Here is a 16,391-nt window from a genome sequence, read left to right on the forward strand (position 1 = left end):
AAAAACAAAAAGAGTACATGAAAGAGAAATAGGTGACATAAAGCCACATCCCTTAAAGCAGGGATCCGCAGGTCATCATCATTCACTGCATGTCAGAGGTTCACTGAGGAGCCAGCCATCTCCAGGCTCTTTGGGAACAGAAGTCACCCTGGAATACAGGTGTCAAGACTCATGGAAGAATCCCTTCATTTCTGTTTGAAAATGAAATTGAATGTGGCCACCTTCAAAAAGTCAAGTCTTTTGTATCGTCAACACTTACTGTTAACTACTAGTTACTTAAAAACATAAATCAATGACAAAGTGAAAGCACAGTTCAGGGAGAGAAGCGACATGGGCATGGACATCTGACTGCACCCACCCACAGGTCCCAGGCTCATCAGGCCTGGAGTGACCCAGCATGAGTAACGCCACCAGGAATTTCCATTCACCCACTGAACAAATATTTATTGAGTAACTAGTATGTGCCAGACAGTAAAGAATCTGCCTGCAATGCAGGAGACTTGGGTGTGACCCCTGGGTTGGGAAGATCCCCTGAAGAAGGGAAAGGCAACCCACTCCAGTATTCCTGCCTAGAGAATTCCATGGACAGAAGAGCCTAGTGGGCTATACAATCCACGCGATTGCAAAGAGTCAGACACAACTGAGCAACTTCAGACCAGATGAGACAGTATGTGCCAAGCTTCATATTTCTTGCAGCTAATAGCCCTCTGAGTTTTCAGGTCATTTATTTTAAGGAGGGAAAATACAGTTTGCTATTTTTAAACCCAAATACTTCAACAAGAGAACTGATTTTGATTGTTGTAATGAATTTGAGAGTTGTTCAGGGAAATAGAAATGATAAAGACATTTTCTCTTAAGATAAGGCAAGGTCCAAGTAGTAATCAATATGCAACATTTAACTGATTTATTATAATAGTACTTTCTCTTTCCAGTAAATGAATACTTACACTGTACTTACAGAAGATTGCTAGTGGGAGTGGTTTCTGGGGGCTTTATTATTATATGACCCCAAATTGAGATTCAGTAATTGCTGGATTTAACCTAGGCAACAAACTCACTTCTTGCTCTAAGTGTGAGGGGACTGTCAATGCACAGGTCAGTCCTATTAGAATATATTCTTCAGATTTTCCTCTGTTGCAAGAACTGGGGGGCGGTAGTTAACAAGAGCACTAATCAGGTTTGGAAACAGGAACAGAAGCTGTCGAGCACTTTTAAGGACACGTGCGTGGATCGGGCCTACCAGAAGTGGATGCTTTCTTACCAGAGGCTGCCTGACCATGGACCTGGGGTGAGGTTGAGGGGATTCATGGGCCGGTAGTGACAACTAAGCATCACGTCTGAATTAGCCCAGATTAGTGTGACCTATAGGGCAAAACAGCCTCTTGAGTACCGTGTCCTGTTTCAATCATTTTTATGAGTCTTGGACTTTCTTTCTGCCAAAAAAGGGCGGTTCTGACCATAGTTCTAAGAAAACACTAGAGTTTTGTGAATCCAGCCTTATTTAGCTTTAGCTTCTCGTTGCTATCAGGGCAAAAAGTAAATCATTGGCTCAATGGACGTAAAGCAAGTTATTCCACCATCTATGTCTCAGACATAATACCATATTTTTCTTCTGTTTCTTTTCTTTTCTAGCTTTTCTGTTTTCACTGTTAATGATTTCACAGACTTGTCTCCTTTCTGCCTTTTCCGCCAGTTTACTCCAGTGTCCCCAGCAGTTCCTGAATTCTTGAAAACTCCTACTGCGGATCAGCCTCCCCCACGGTCCACAGCACCCGTCCTCCCCCCAAGCACCACGTCCTCAGCAAAGCCCGGGCCAGCACTGGTGAAGGTAGGTACCCTGCATGCGTGCAACCCTCAGCGACTTCACCTTCAACTGTGGTGTCTAGCCCTGAGCATGGAGGACAGAGGCTGTGTCCATATTGCCCAGCCTGCCTTTTAGTCAAGCCTTGAAAACAGAACCTCAGAAGGACTTGCTCACCCCAGCCTTCATAACAAACCACCACCTTCAACAAATGACTCTCGTTTGATCGTCACAGAAGAACATCACAAAATTCAGTCTGTATAAAACAACTACAGCAGTGCAGAAAGGGTTGAGAAATCACTTTATCAGCAGTTCCCAATTCAGCTTCCACCAGGCCCGCAAGACGAAACTCAAGGGGAAGGAAGAGAGAGAGACTTTAGCACTTGGGATTCATGAATCTCACACACAGATGTCTGTAATGGAATGTGATTTCAGACTTCTATACACAAGGTCAAATTCAGCAGTATTACAGATATATTATGTGACAGGTTAAAGGTTTTCAAGAAGAAAATACGTGTTTTGTGTTTTTTTTGTTTAGTAGATTTGGCCTGATACAGCTTGGTTTGTTCTTCAGAGAAGCTGCAGATTTATGGCACTGTTCCCTGCATTTTACTTGGTCAAAATAGTTTTTTAATGTGGATTTAGAACCGCTAAATAAAGGAGGGGGAGCTGTAACCTGAGAAATAGTTTAATCATTTCAGATGTGGCTTTTGCCAAAACGAGCAAAACACAGATCACAAGCTTTTAGAACTGAAAAAGGACCTCGGAGAACGAGCTAAGCCTCAGCACCTTTCAGGTGAGGATACCGAGGCTCAAAGAAGGCAGGCTGTAACAAGGTCAGGACCCTGTCTCTGAATCCCTGTCTGGCCTTTGTCCTTCCTTCTCATTTAGCTACAGTGCTCCTCCTTGGAGGCAGTTAGCTGGGCGTGCTCCTCACTCCCTCTGTCCCCAGGACCTGCGTTTGTCCTTGACCTTCCTGGAGAGAAGGCTTTTGCTACTCCAGGCTGGTTCATCTGTGTGGCCAGGGGTCCATGCCTTCAGGGCCCAGATCAGTGTGTTTCACCCCATTCCATCACTTAGTACTGGAGCCAGAAGTTCCAGAGAGCGTCTGTGCAGCTGCGCCAGTAGAATCAGCTCTTCCCTCCTTGTCCCACAGCCCCCAGTGTGTCTTTGTACCTAAAGCATCTTAGAAACAGTTTCCTATACCTTGTTGCTTTGTGTTGTTTTTGTTTTGTTGTGGACCGTTTTTTTAAAAGATGAATTTATCTTATAATATGAATATTAAAAAGTAGAAACTGATCTGATAACTTATAAATGAAGGAGATGAAAACCCAGAAGAGACATCTGATTCTTAACCATAAGACAGGGTCCCACACCCCATTTTTCAAAATAAAAATGTAATATTTTGGAAAAAATGTTTTAAATTCATGTTCACATCACTCAGCATTTTTTGTGTGTATTTGCCATAGAAATTCATAGCTTTATATTCTGCTTTATTCTCAATTAGAAGCACTTTTCTGCTTTTATGTATTCACCGTAGATTTTAATGATCATAAAATATTCGCAGAATATAAAAGATTTGTTATATTTGTGATAAAGTGAAATACACTTAATCATTTCCCTATTGTATGTTTAGTGTGAAGCCTCTTTTTTCACAAGGAGATTGTAATGTGTAAGCACTAGGCAGTGTCCACACAGGACCCAAAGCAAATGTTTGTTGAACTTGCATAGGTGATGCAGAACTGAGCATATTGCCCTTAGTCTAAGGGAACAATGCAGCAGGAGAAGTAAGTTCTTAGGAGCAAGATTTTTGGTCACAGGGAGCACATGAATGTTCTCACAGCTTCTAAAATGTGTTTAGTGTACTGCTTTCCAGAGAGGCAATCCCAATTTCCAAGGTGCGTTACTTTTTTTTTTTTCCTTTTCAAATCAGATATGCACACAGTAGAATAGACAGCTTTCTCTTAAAATGTTCTCTTTTTTTCTCGAAAATAGCAAAGCCATCCCAAGAATCCGAATGACAAACACCGTAGCAAAAAGTGCAAAGATCCCAAGCCCCGGGTGAAGAAGCTGAAGTACCACCAGTACATTCCGCCGGATCAGAAGGGGGAGAGGAATGAGCCGCAGATGGACTCCAACTACGCCCGGCTGCTCCAGCAGCAGCAGCTCTTCCTGCAGCTGCAGATCCTGAGCCAGCAGCAGCAGCACTACAACTACCAGACCATCCTGCCCGCGCCGCTCAAGTACGCTTCGTGGCCGGGTTTACTGTGGTTTGTACGAGCAGCCCTTGGTGTCTGAAGGCTGCACGCCGTGATGTGTGTGTGCTCAGCGGTTATTTCCATTCTGTTGTCATCAAAGCCCATAGTGTCAAGTCTACATGAGAAGTCTGCATTCCAGTTCACTTTTTGTCCTCCATACCAGGTTCTGGACTTTTCAAGTTAGAAACAACTTTTCATCCAGCAAAGATTTGCCTGTTTGTTTACTTGAATAATATTAGGTGCTATGAGAAAAGCAAGAGAAGTGTAAACCTAATATAAGCACTTTAAAAAAAAAAAAAAAACAGTTGAGCATAAATGCTGGAGTGGTCAAGGAAAGTTTTATGGAAAAGGCAGGAGGGAAAGGGCCTGAAACTTGGGAAGGACCCTTCCAAGCCGAGAGGAATGATCTGAGCACAAACACAGAGGGAGTTAGAGCAAGCAATGCCTGTTTATGTTGCATGGTGAGAAAAATGGCCTGAGTAAAGAGTATGACTCATTTTGAAAGCAGAAGACAGATTTGACAATGTCTAGAGAAACGTGAAGTTGGGAAGACTTTAATCTTGATACGGTGAATGTTTCAGAGGACCATGGTGACAAGGTAAAATCAAAATGCAAGAAGGAACAGTCTGATGCCAGTGTTGGAGGGGAGTCTGGAAGTAGGAAAGCCAGTTAGAAGCTTGGCAATAAAGCAGATACAAGAGTATGAAGGTATACTGAGAATGGGAAGGAAAGGAGCAGGTGGCAGGAGTCCCAAAAAACGATAAAAGGTCTCAATGACCAACAACTATGAAAAAGGAACATGTGTCCAAAGTTTGAGCCCAAGCAGGAAGGACAGAGGGAGTGAGTTCTGAAGATTTCTGAAACTGAACTCTCATAGCAGGACACCCACAGCTAATTTTGATTATGTACTAGAGGAAATCACTGGTTACACATCCTCAGAACACTGTTCTGGAAAACAAATAAAAATGCAAAGTCTCTGTCCTTCATTTCATTCACTTTTCAGGAAAAAGGAATTATTTACAGTCAACTTGAGAAAAGAAACTCTAGAAAAAGATCCAAAATCTCATGACAAGAAAAAATTATACTCTGATCCAACCACTCAATATATGACCACATGATCTGTAGAAGCCTATGTTTTCTACACACAGGCTAAGCCTTCCTCCATGGAGAGCCTGTATTTTCTAGGAGTCGAAAAGGATTAAGGCTTACTAAAAAGCTTCTCTGTAAGAAATAATCTCCTCATATGCTAAGAATTATCAATTCACTTTTTTCTTTGAAGACCCAAATATCTTGAGGAAGATTAGACCTATTAGTCATTCAGACCTTCCTGTGAAGTGCTTAAATCTGAAACATCAGGGCAACAGAGATGAAGGAAGAAAAGAGTGTTTGTAGCATGTTTTTATTTTAAGAGCAGGCAGGCCCGAGAGAGCTGTTGACATTGGAAGGGACCCAGGGAAGGCCAGAGAACTGGACGAACATCAAAGACAAACCACTGCTGCTTTACAGCTTCATCCAGGACCGGGGAGGCGGCCCCCACCCCGCCGCCGTGGGACCCCAGTGAGGGAGGAGGACAGTAGGGGTGCTCTCGGCAACCCAACCACGTGCTCAGCAGCATCCTCACAGCGACTCACAGTCGATAGGACTGACCCCATGCCCTATTGAGGAAACTGGTAACTGAAGAGCCAATAAAAGGTGGTGTCTTAATGACATAATCCTTTCTGTAATGTAAGAAATTGTGTGGGGCCAGCTTTGCAGATGAGAAGAAACATCTGGCAGAGGGAGGGGGGTGGTGGGCACCCAAACTCGAAAGTTCTTTGTCTTTCCATGAAGGCTTTAGTTCCCTTCTCCTCAAACACTCCCGCCACTGAAGTCACCAAGCCACCTGCCCCAAGAAAGCGTCATCCAAAAAGATCCAAGAACTCGGAGGAGGAAGGAGCTCTCATTTCTGTGTCTTATTTCACCGGACACCAGTTTTATGTAATCTCCAGATCCTAAAAATGGAGATGTTGTTTTCAAACACATTGTTTCCTTTTACCAAAATTCAATATAAGAAACCAAATGTGGGAGTTGTGTAGTGCCCACAGCGGTGGAACTTTACTGATAACAAAGCCCTTTGGTATCTTGGGAGAAGCAAGAGCCTGGAGACATGGGGCTTTAGTTCCCACATGGCCACGTCCTGACAGAAGGGAAGGGTCCCAGCAGGTGTCTGGACCTCAGGATCCCCAGCCATGCAGTGACTGCATTCATCAAGTATCCCACCTACCTTTTCCCCCTCTGTTGATTTGGGGGAAAAATAAACCAACTTATTTTTGTTATTTTAAAACTTGAATTAAACACTATACTGTTAATCATAGTAATGAGTATTCTAGAATCTCAGCATGACTAAAATAAATAGTTTACACTGGGGACTTCCCCAGTGGTCCAGTGGTTAAGAATGCACCTGCCAGTGCAGGGGACGCAGGTTCGATCCCTGCCTGGGAACTGAGCTCTCACATGCCATGGGGCAGCTAAGCTGGTGCTCTGCACCAAGAAAAGCTACCTCAGTGAGAAGCCCCCACTCTGCAACTAGAAAGTAGCCCCCACTTTCAACTAGAGGAAGCCCGTGTGCATCAGTGAAGACCCAGCACAGCCAAAGATAAATTAATTTTTAAAAATTTAATATCTTCTCAAGGAGAAGATATCATTCATGAAGAAGCAAAAGTTGTTTGGAGGCAGTTTTACAGTTTTTATGTGATAAAGCACAGACCTATGTACATGAACAAGAATGTAGTGCATCTCTGGTATTAAAATTTCAGAGAGAGTGATTAGAAAAATTATCTAAAGAGCTTTTCTGGGGGACAGTAGTGAACATAAGGCTGAGAAACAATGATTAAAATGATTTCATAATTTGAAAATATGGTTTTTAAAAGTTGACTCTTTAGAAAGAATAGTGATATATTTTAAAATATTTGTCATTTCATTCAAACTTCAAGTACTTAATTTCAGCATAATGCAGGCAGGTTTAAAAAGTCTCAGATGCAAGTCAAGAGTTAGCTGTTGACAAGTCCAGAATTGGCTTTAAACACAGGCTTCTTAAAACCCATTTGAGAAAGTTCATCCAGCCGTGGACCTCACCCCAGAGGCACCGTCACCTCAGATCCCTGCTTCAGAATATGGAATTCAACGTCTCTTTGGTACCAAGCTTCAGTACCACAGCTTCTACTGACAGTTAAGCCTGAGGCTGCAGTGATATTGGTTGTACGGCGTCGACGACCACATGCACCTTTCTCTAATGAGCATCATCCAGCCAGAAAAGAAAATGCCCTTGTTGCCAAGCATATCACAGCCAGAAGGCATCAAAAGAACCTGTCTGCAGCATGAAAAGTTTAGGGGAGTTAATACAAAAGTACAACAGATTCACCAACACTTTCAAAATAAGCTTTTTAAAATGTAGTGTAAGTTAGAGAAGTCCATAAATTATAAGTGAGAACTGATGCCAAAGTAAGCACGCTGCTACATCAAGAAGAGGAACACTGTCAGCTCCACTGTCCTTGGGGCACATCCCCCCTCAGTGACGACCCTGATTTGAATCCATGGATTAGTTCTGCTCAACATGGTGTTCGTGAGTCATGTCTTTATTCATGCAAACAGCAGCAGCTAATTTTTATTGTTGTCTGTTTCACAGTTCATCCACCCAGCATCCTCTTGATGGGACAGCTGGTTGCTTCCAGTTGGGGCTCTGATGAATAATGCCATAGTAAATCTCCTAACCTGCATCTCTTGGTTCACATGTGTGTGTCTTTGTCAGGTGTTGATCTAGAAATGGAGTTGTTGGATCGGATGGGTATGGTGTTCTTTAGTAGATACTAAACAGTTCTCCAGAGCAGTTGTACTAACTCTGCTTCTGCCAGTTGTGTATGAGGGTTGTGGTTGTCCAAGTACTTGGTGGTGTCAGTCTGACATATTATCACAGCGGCTCTGCTGGGTGTGCAGTGCTGTTTTGCTGTGGTTTTCATTTTCCTCATACCTGATGAAGTTAAGCATTCGTTCATATATTTATTGATCATTTGTGATATGTTTGTTCATGATTTTCCCAGTAGGTTTTTCTTTTTCTTTTTTTTTTTTTTTTTTGGTTTTTCTTTTTCTTACTGTCAATAATTTGCAAGACTTGTGTGTGTATTCTAGATGAGGCATCTGTCAGAAGTATGTTATTACAGACATCTTCTCCTGGGGCTTGATTTTTAACCCTCTGAAAGATATCTGAATGCTTTTTGTGTCCTAAGAAATCTTTGCTTATCAAAAGCTATGAAGATACTATCCTAAGTTTTCTTCTCAAAGTTTGTTTTCCAGTTCATATTTAGGTTTTGGGATGGTGTGAGGCTAGGGGTTGATCAAGAGCCCTGTTCCTCTCATGTGACTGACTGTCCACTTTGGCCCATTACCAGTGATGGAAGGACCACCCTTTCCCACTACACTGCCATGTCACCTTTGTCCTTGTATGCAGTGTCTGTTTCTGGATTCTCTGATCTCTCCCACTTGTTGTCCTGTCCTTGCATCAGCATCATCTTCATAACTGGCTCTGTAATAAGTTTTGCTGTCTGGTAGTATGCTGCTTCCAGCTTTGCTTTTCTTCTTTAAAGATGCCATGGCTGTTTTTGGTCCTTTGCATTTCCGTATAAAGCTTTGAATCATCTTCTAACTTTTTACCAAGCATGCAAACAGATGAAACCTGCAGGGATTTTGATTGGGGTCTAATTTGACTGACATCTGTACCATATTGAGTCAGCCAACCCATGACCAGGTAGTTTTCTCTTTGTAAGTTCACAGATTGTTAACAGGAGCAATGTCAACCTCAGAAATCATTTTATTAGAAAATCTAATTTTCTTTTTCTTTTGAAGGCCACTCAATGACAAGAACAGCAGCAGTGGGAATCCAGCTTTGAACACTACCACATCTAACACACCAAGACAGAATACACCTGCTCCTGTGAGAAAGCCAGGACCTCTGCCATCAAGCTTGGATGACCTAAAGGTGATCATTTCAAGTGGGGTTTATTCACCCGTAAGAACCACAGAACTGTAAACTATGCCAGATCTGTCCAGCAGGTGTAGGCAGTTTCTGATAGACCTTCAACTTTACCAGCAATAGGATAACCATTATAGAAGTACTTTCTTTTTACATCCATTAAGTTTCCTTTAAAATGACCAGTAATAAATTTCCATTTATTGAGCAAATGCCATGAGCAAGCACCTTCCTCCCTGCTTGTTGCAAAGTTTGGGAGAAGAGGAAGGTGTAACAGGTGAACATGATCTCCAGGGCCCTCTTTACTGGGTTCCACCCCTACGCAGCCTTCTGTTATCTGTGATAACTTGGGCCAGTGACATGCCCTCTCTCCCCACCTGTGAAACGGGAGTAATAATGCCTACACCTCATGTGAAGGTTAACCGAAAGAATAAAGCACTTCTGGCCGTGTCTGGCCCATGGCAATTACACAGTAAATGTAACTGTTATCATTTCTGGTAGTAAATCTTTTGCAGTAGCAAAGGAATTAGCCTCTAATAACCCTTGTTTTATCACTGGCCTCTCAGGTCCTTTACATCTATAATTCTGTGTTTTTGCGTGTTTAAAAAAAAAAACATGTCGCACTTACATGCAGTCATACAGAGCTGTCTGACAGATGTAGGCACCTTTTCCAGCACAGAGGTGTGCTGTAGATTTGTCAGAAGGTCGTAACACCAAAAAAGCGATCTGATTGATTTGTACTTCCAGGTATCAGAGCTGAAGACAGAGCTGAAGTTAAGGGGTCTCCCCGTGTCAGGCACCAAACTGGACCTCATTGAACGCCTGAAACCCTACCAGGAAGTGAACAGCGGCGGCCCTGCTGCCAGTGGCATCATAGCTGTGCCCACACCCGCCGTCGTCCCCAGCAACCCCGAAGTCACGGTGGCCCTGCCCGTGACAACACTACAGAACTCTGTGACCAGCTCAGGCTCCACTTTCAAGGCCGAGCTGCCCCCCGCTGGCAGCAGCAGCGCGGCACACGTGGACAGTGGTAGCTCCCCGCTGCCCATCTCACCCGCGCCTTCCGAACAGTCCAGCCTCAGTGCTGAGGACACGAGCATGGCCGACACGTTCACCGAGATCATGACCATGATGTCCCCGTCGCAGTTCCTGTGCTCGTCTCCCCTGCGGGCGACCAGCACCGAGGACAGCCTCAGCCCCACCAGCAGTACGCTGTCCACCCTGGAGCTGGACGCGGCCGAGAAGGACCGCAAGCTCCAGGAGAAGGAGAAGCAGATCGAGGAGCTGAAGCGGAAACTGGAACAGGAGCAGAAGCTCGTGGAAGTTCTGAAGATGCAGCTGGAGGTGGAGAAGCGAGGGCAGCAGCAGCAGCGGCCCCTGGAGCCCCCGCCCCCGGCCAGCGCCCCGGCCCCATCAGTCTCCAAGGCCGACCCGACGCGGGCCACCACCGCTTCCACCACCAAGGACGAGGCCCCACTCCCCGACGGCCCTGGCCCAGTGGCCGGCCAGACCCTTGTTGCCAAAAAGGCCGTAGTCATCAAGCAAGAGGTGCCTGTGGCCCCGGCCGAGCCACCAAGCCTTGTCCCACAGTTTTATGTGAGTTCCCAGGGCCAGCCGCCCGCCGGGGTCGCTCAGCCGCAGGCTTTACTGACCACGCAAACTGCACAGCTGCTGCTCCCCGTGTCCATCCAGGGCTCCGGTGTGACCTCAGTGCAGCTCCCCGTAGGCAGCCTCCAACTCCAGGTGTGAAGCGTGTCTTCTAACTCCTTGCCTTACAGCCTGCCTGAACCAGAAATGGCTCGTGGCGAACACAGACCCGAGCTGCTTCATACATGCATCCCAGTCAGGCTGCCAGGTGGCAGGAACCGCGTGCATGTGTCGGGGGTTGTTCGCAGATGTGGACAGCTAACACTGTTTTCAGAGTAAAGTCAGACGGGGTGCTTTTCCTTCCTGCTGCCTTTCACCCTTAATGAACACAGTATCGCATGTGGAGACATGTTTAAATACCAATGGCATTCTCATGATGATGACAGCGACTGTCACTGGGTACTTCTTGTGTTCGAGGCACAGCACCAAGTGTAACACTTCAGCTGGCATGCTTCATTTAATCCTCCCTTTCCCTAGAAGACCCAAGTGAGAAAGCCCCCGTCTAGAAAGGAAAGTGAGGCCCTGAAAGGTTGAATAAGTTGTCCAAGGTCAGAGCTGGCGGTCTAGGCCTGGCTGCAGGGCTCCTGCTCTCACGTCCACTCCTGTCTCTGCCTCCTAAATGTAGTTCCTGAAAGGCACCACTAAGGTGAGATGCTGAAACTAAGGAGAATGTGAGCACAGACTCAGGAGTGAGGCTGGTATTGACAGAGGATAAAACACTGGTGAGCATGAAAGTTTCCTTTGAGGCCAACCATTACTTGAAGCCATTGTGTGCAACTTGACTTTGGAAGGTTTTTTCAACAAAACTTGGGCTGCAGTCCACAGAAACCATGTGGAGTCCTGCTCCCCTACCCTGACCTCCCAGAGAGGAGCAGTCTTGTCCCCTGCCCCAGGGTGAGAAGGCATGACCCAAAGGCCCTGGGCCTGTGCTGAAATTCTGGCTCCCCTGTTTAATCTTTAGAGTGTCTGTGAAATTGAAAGTCCGCTGTATAATATGGCTTTTCTAAGCATTCGTTTTCCTATCCAAATCTTCCACGAGAGGTGATGTTCAAGGAACAGGAACTGCATTTTATTCTGGGCCTCTGAGCGCCCAGCAAGTGGCTGGCTGTCCCCCTGGGGAGCACAGACGCTGCAGCTCAGAAGTAGGAATTCGGACAGTCTGGCCTCACAGATTTCCTTGCTGCTCCTAAAATTACTACAGTTACTACACCTGACTTATTATGTATGGAACTGCTGTCAGTTCTGACTTTGCACAAACTTTCAAATGAAAATCTTAGCCACTTACGAAACAGTAAGAGCATGAAAGTAACTGGTCTGGTGTTTAACTCTAGTTTCAAGTTAGGGTTCAAATCTATGTACTAATGAAGTGTGTATATATAAACATTTTACCTTATTATTTTTTTTCAGATGTGAGCCTCACATGACCAGTTATCCCACATCTAAACTCTTCGTTCTAACCTTGATTTGGACAATTCAGTTGATTTTTTTTTTCCTTCCTCCTAGACTCCACCACAAACAGGAATCCAGACGCAGCCTCAGATAGCAACCGCCACCTTGTCCTCGGGCCTGGCCCAGGCTGCACCTCAGAAACAAGACGCTTTCCCAGCACACGTGCTCAGTCAGCCTCAGCAAGTCAGAAAGGTTGGTGAATGCCGACAGCGACAGGCTGTTGCTGATTTGTATTAATGAGCGTCTTCGTAGGCGCCTCCTCCGTGGGAAGCCCCTGTTTGTTCTTTTCTGTGATGCCTGTTCCACCGAGTGAGCCTCAGGTCAGAGGGCATTTGGCTGCCATCTGAAAGAGCACTCACCTTAGCAGTTAAGCTCCTCTTCCAAATTTCCAAACTATTTTTTCAATCCTCATATATAGAATTTTCTAAGGTTTTCGAGTTTCTTTTCAAAATAATCATTTTCTAGGGGGAGAAGTGCCCTGGGAAAAGATATTTGAAGATGAAAGAGACTCTTTTTGAAAGGTTTATCTTGAGCAACATCTTCATGTATTTTTAAGAGTCTGCCTTCTCAGAGAGTAAGAGCCAGGCAGCCTAGGTCTGGCTGCCATTCTAGCTCACCACTGCCAATGTGCTGTGCTTCATGCAGGACTCTTGAGTATTGGTTCCCCATCTTTAGAGTGACGCTGCTGATCTAGGCCGTAGAGTCCTCTACAGGACTTCTCCAAGAGTTCTGCTGAACAGGCCCGTGTCACCCAGACTCCCTCTTATCCAGTAGGTGGAGCTATGTGCACATCTCCTTGCCAGAAAAATATTAAGTCCTCAAAAATAGGTCTTACTATTTTAAACCTTGAGAACGATTAGTCTCAGAGTTTTAATCTTTAGCATAAAAGAACCTAGATAATTAGGTGTAGCTGTGATGTGCCCAGAGTGCTGTGGACTCTCTGGGCTAAGTCAACCGGAGTAACAGACAGAAGTGACCTCTTGGGACGGCGACCGTCATGTTAACACACCTGCTCTCTTGGAATATCCTCTGAGGAGTGCACTGAGCAAGGAGTTAGAAGTGGGCCCAAGTAACAGTTTAGTGCAGTGAGAAGCCTAGCAAATGTTCAGATGGTAAGACTAAAGTTTTCTTTTAAGGAAGAGAGAGAAAAAGAGTATACAGACAGATAAATAAGAAAGTATAGCTACAGACCTCATCACCCAGAAAAGCTGTACTGTTTAGAAGGACACACACTCACACAGATAGATTCTTTACAGTCTGAGCCACTAGGGAAGCCCCAAGAAATACAAATACAGAGGATAAATTTTTCTCTCTCAGAATACCAGTAGTATAAAGTATATTTATGAGCAAACCAGTTCTGTGAAATACAGCTACAAAATAACACTATGGCCATACATTTGCAAAAGGCCCTAAAACCTTTGGCTCTTGATGAGGAGTTAACAAACTTCATAATTCCACAGGAAGAAATTGTCACCTCTGCCTAACTGAGCAGAAGAGAGCTGCTCAGAAGGGGGCAGACTTTAAATGGGGCTTTGCAGTGATTTGGAGAAATGTTCAAGAAAAGTGGAAAACTGAGTGTGGCCTTTCAGTTAGGAAGGAAAGGGAGCCTGGTAGTAAGAAGGGCAGCCCACCAGCCAAAGATTAGGATTTTACCCAAGGGCAGGAGAGTGAGTGAGTGTAGGAGGGATGCAGTCACACGCGCACATGTGTGTGTGTGTGTGTGTGTGAGAGACTGTCATCGTTGAGGTGGGTTGACAGGCAGGGAGGTGCAGCTGGACCACAGAGGCAGTTTTCTAGTGATGGATAGTGAGCACCTGGATCAGGACACTAGACCACAGGGCCCAGCCCCGGAGGCGTGTCTGAGGTGTGTGAGTGCTGAGGGTGGAAAGCAGAGCAGACTGATGGGTCCATTTACCCCATAAAGTGTCAACATTAAAGGCAAAACCAAGAATTACTTTCCCTCAGAGGCTGGGGCAGTGGGAAGAGGGGGAAAGTTTAATTTGCAACATATTCAATTCAAAATATCCCAAATGTATGTATGTAAATGTGACAAGTGTGTCTTTGGCACCTGGGAGCAAGCCTGGAAGAGAGAGGTGGACCTGGTGGTTATGAGATGAAGAGCCACGAGAGGAGATGAGGAAAATCATACCCACAACACGCTGCCATCCAAGACAGACCACAGATGCTCAGGAACCGGGGCCCGTGGGCGGCATCCAGCCCACCTCTGTCTGGGGACGCGCTGTCCTGAGCCCACTCTCTGTTTCATGTCTCATCCAGGCTGCGTCTGGGCCGCAGGCCAGGGTAAAGCAGTAATGATGGGGGCCACACAGCCCCCAAACCCTAAACTGTACATTTTGTGGCTTACACAGAAAAGATATGCTAAGCCCTGTTCTAAAACATGGTTTTCTTTATTAGAGAAAGCAAAAGGACAGACTGATGAACAAATATTTATTCATGACAGGTTTTCACCAGCTCGGCATCCAGTACAGTTCTGCCCTATCAGAGACCACCTGCTCCAGCGGTGCAGCAGCCCTTTATCAACAAGGCAAACAACAGCGTCCTTCAGCCCCGAAGCACCCCGCTGCCCTCCCTGCAGAACGGCCCCAGCCCTCCCAACAAGGTAACCCGGCCCCCTGGGCAGCAAAGTGCACACGGGGCACAGGTTCATCCAGAGCCCAGGCCTTCGGGCCTGTGAGGCTGAGCATCGGCATTCACGGGGTGGCGGGGTGGCGAGGAGACCAAAGTCCCAGGGTGTACTTATTCCGGGGCAGCTTGGCGGTCAGCACGGTGAAGGTGGCCCCGCCCGCCACACCTCCGGTGGGGGGAGATGCTGCTGCCGGAGCCCGGCTAACCGTTCCTCCTCTGTCTGCCACAGCCTGGCTCGCCCCCTCCGCCCCAGCAGTTTGTGGTCCAGCACTCTCTGTTTGGGAGTCCAGTCCCCAAGACGAAAGACCCTCCCCGCTATGAGGAAGCCATCAAGCAGACGCGCAGCGCCCAATCTTCCCTTCCAGAGGTGAGGAGGCCGGGCTCCAACGTGGTAGGTCCTCCTGAGCTTGAAGCCCTGGTCTAGATGGACTTGCCTCCCAAGAGACACAAGTTTCATGACTTGGGAGCCTTGCTTGCCTTTTAAGTGCTATTTGAAATCAAAATATCATTCACATCGAAGACTCCCAAGGGTTTTCAGCGGCCACATAACCTGCAGGTCCCACTTACTCAAAGTTTCAGTGTTTGTCTTTAACTTCCCCTCAGAGCCAGAGGCGGGTCATGTGAAGGACAGATGTGTATATGTGTGACCAGGGCATGCGTGTTATACAGATCCTTTCCTAAAGCCACCATTTGTCAGGCTGGCATCAAACTGACCCCCTCCCAGCTGGATGGCCTTCTAGACCACCCAGCACCTGCCCCCACTCTGTCCCTCTTCACTGCTCCCTCACCCCCAGCACCCGCTACCCCGCAGGCCAGCCCACATGAGAGCTCTGCTCGTGTACTCAGCAGACGCACGTTAGAAGGACAGACTGAGGCCCTCCTGGCCTACCGTATCTATCCCAGAGATGGGAAAAGGCAGAGTTCTGTCTGTAAAAAGCATCTGGCCACAGGTGGGCGCCCAGTGGCAAAAGCCATGTCAGACATTACCCTGAACATGCCTGGGCTCACTGTCAAGGCAGAACCCCGGCCTCATAAGGGGCTGCGGGGAATGGCCCTGACACCACTGCGTGGATGCTGGCAGTGGACAGGAGGTGTGCTGCTCAGAGCTAGACCGTCTGCTCGCACAGCCACAGCAGACGCGCCTGCAGGGTCATGCCGCTCTCCTCGACCCCACAATCCACGTGTGACTCCATGGGGCCTTCACATGCAGCTGGGGTTGTGTGGGGCCAGGGCTCGGCACTCTCCAGGGAGCAGTGGCCACGCCGTGACCACCTTGACCTTCTTCGTTGCCCCAGCAAGTAGCTGCAGACACTGCTCAGCAGCATCAGGGCCCAGTTTGGCCCACCCACAGAGAGCGAGCAGGTGCCCAGGGCAGGCTGCCTCCTCGAGGAAGCAGACGATTCCCAATGCTTCTTCATATCCACTTAGTACCAAAGGAAAATAACTTTCCTAGTTGTAAAATGTTCCTTTAGTTCCAGACTCAGCAGGGGCATTTATTTGTGAGGGGAAAGCTGAGTTTCAGAACTTGGTTTAGATATCGCAAAAAGAATTGAAACAAATGATGCTGGACTAGACTGTGATCCCCTTG

The 16,391-nt window shown here is 46.5% G+C and overlaps 1 protein-coding gene and 1 long non-coding RNA gene across 13 annotated transcripts in view; one reads left to right on the forward strand and one right to left on the reverse strand.

Annotated features, from left to right (window-relative positions):
• The window catches only part of MRTFB (myocardin related transcription factor B), a 214,889-nt gene that overhangs the window by 190,817 nt on the left and 7,681 nt on the right, over positions 1–16,391 (forward strand). For 10 of the 12 annotated variants that reach the window (XM_043914358.1, XM_043914362.1, XM_043914360.1 and 7 more), the window contains 7 exons: positions 1,694–1,828; positions 3,797–4,044; positions 8,938–9,070; positions 9,809–10,804; positions 12,212–12,349; positions 14,619–14,777; positions 15,033–15,170. In XM_043914358.1, coding sequence (XP_043770293.1) covers positions 1,694–1,828; positions 3,797–4,044; positions 8,938–9,070; positions 9,809–10,804; positions 12,212–12,349; positions 14,619–14,777; positions 15,033–15,170 — 1,947 coding nt within the window. The remainder of the gene's footprint in view (positions 1–1,693; positions 1,829–3,796; positions 4,045–8,937; positions 9,071–9,808; positions 10,805–12,211; positions 12,350–14,618; positions 14,778–15,032; positions 15,171–16,391) is intronic. The other 2 variants (XM_043914365.1, XM_043914367.1) reach the window with 1 other exon arrangement.
• LOC122701429 overlaps positions 1–16,391 on the reverse strand; it is a 73,184-nt gene that overhangs the window by 16,875 nt on the left and 39,918 nt on the right. The gene's annotated exons all lie outside the window — the stretch shown is intronic.

The sequence above is a fragment of the Cervus elaphus genome, chromosome 10 (genome assembly GCF_910594005.1).
Source record: "Cervus elaphus chromosome 10, mCerEla1.1, whole genome shotgun sequence".
NCBI lineage: Eukaryota > Metazoa > Chordata > Mammalia > Artiodactyla > Cervidae > Cervus > Cervus elaphus.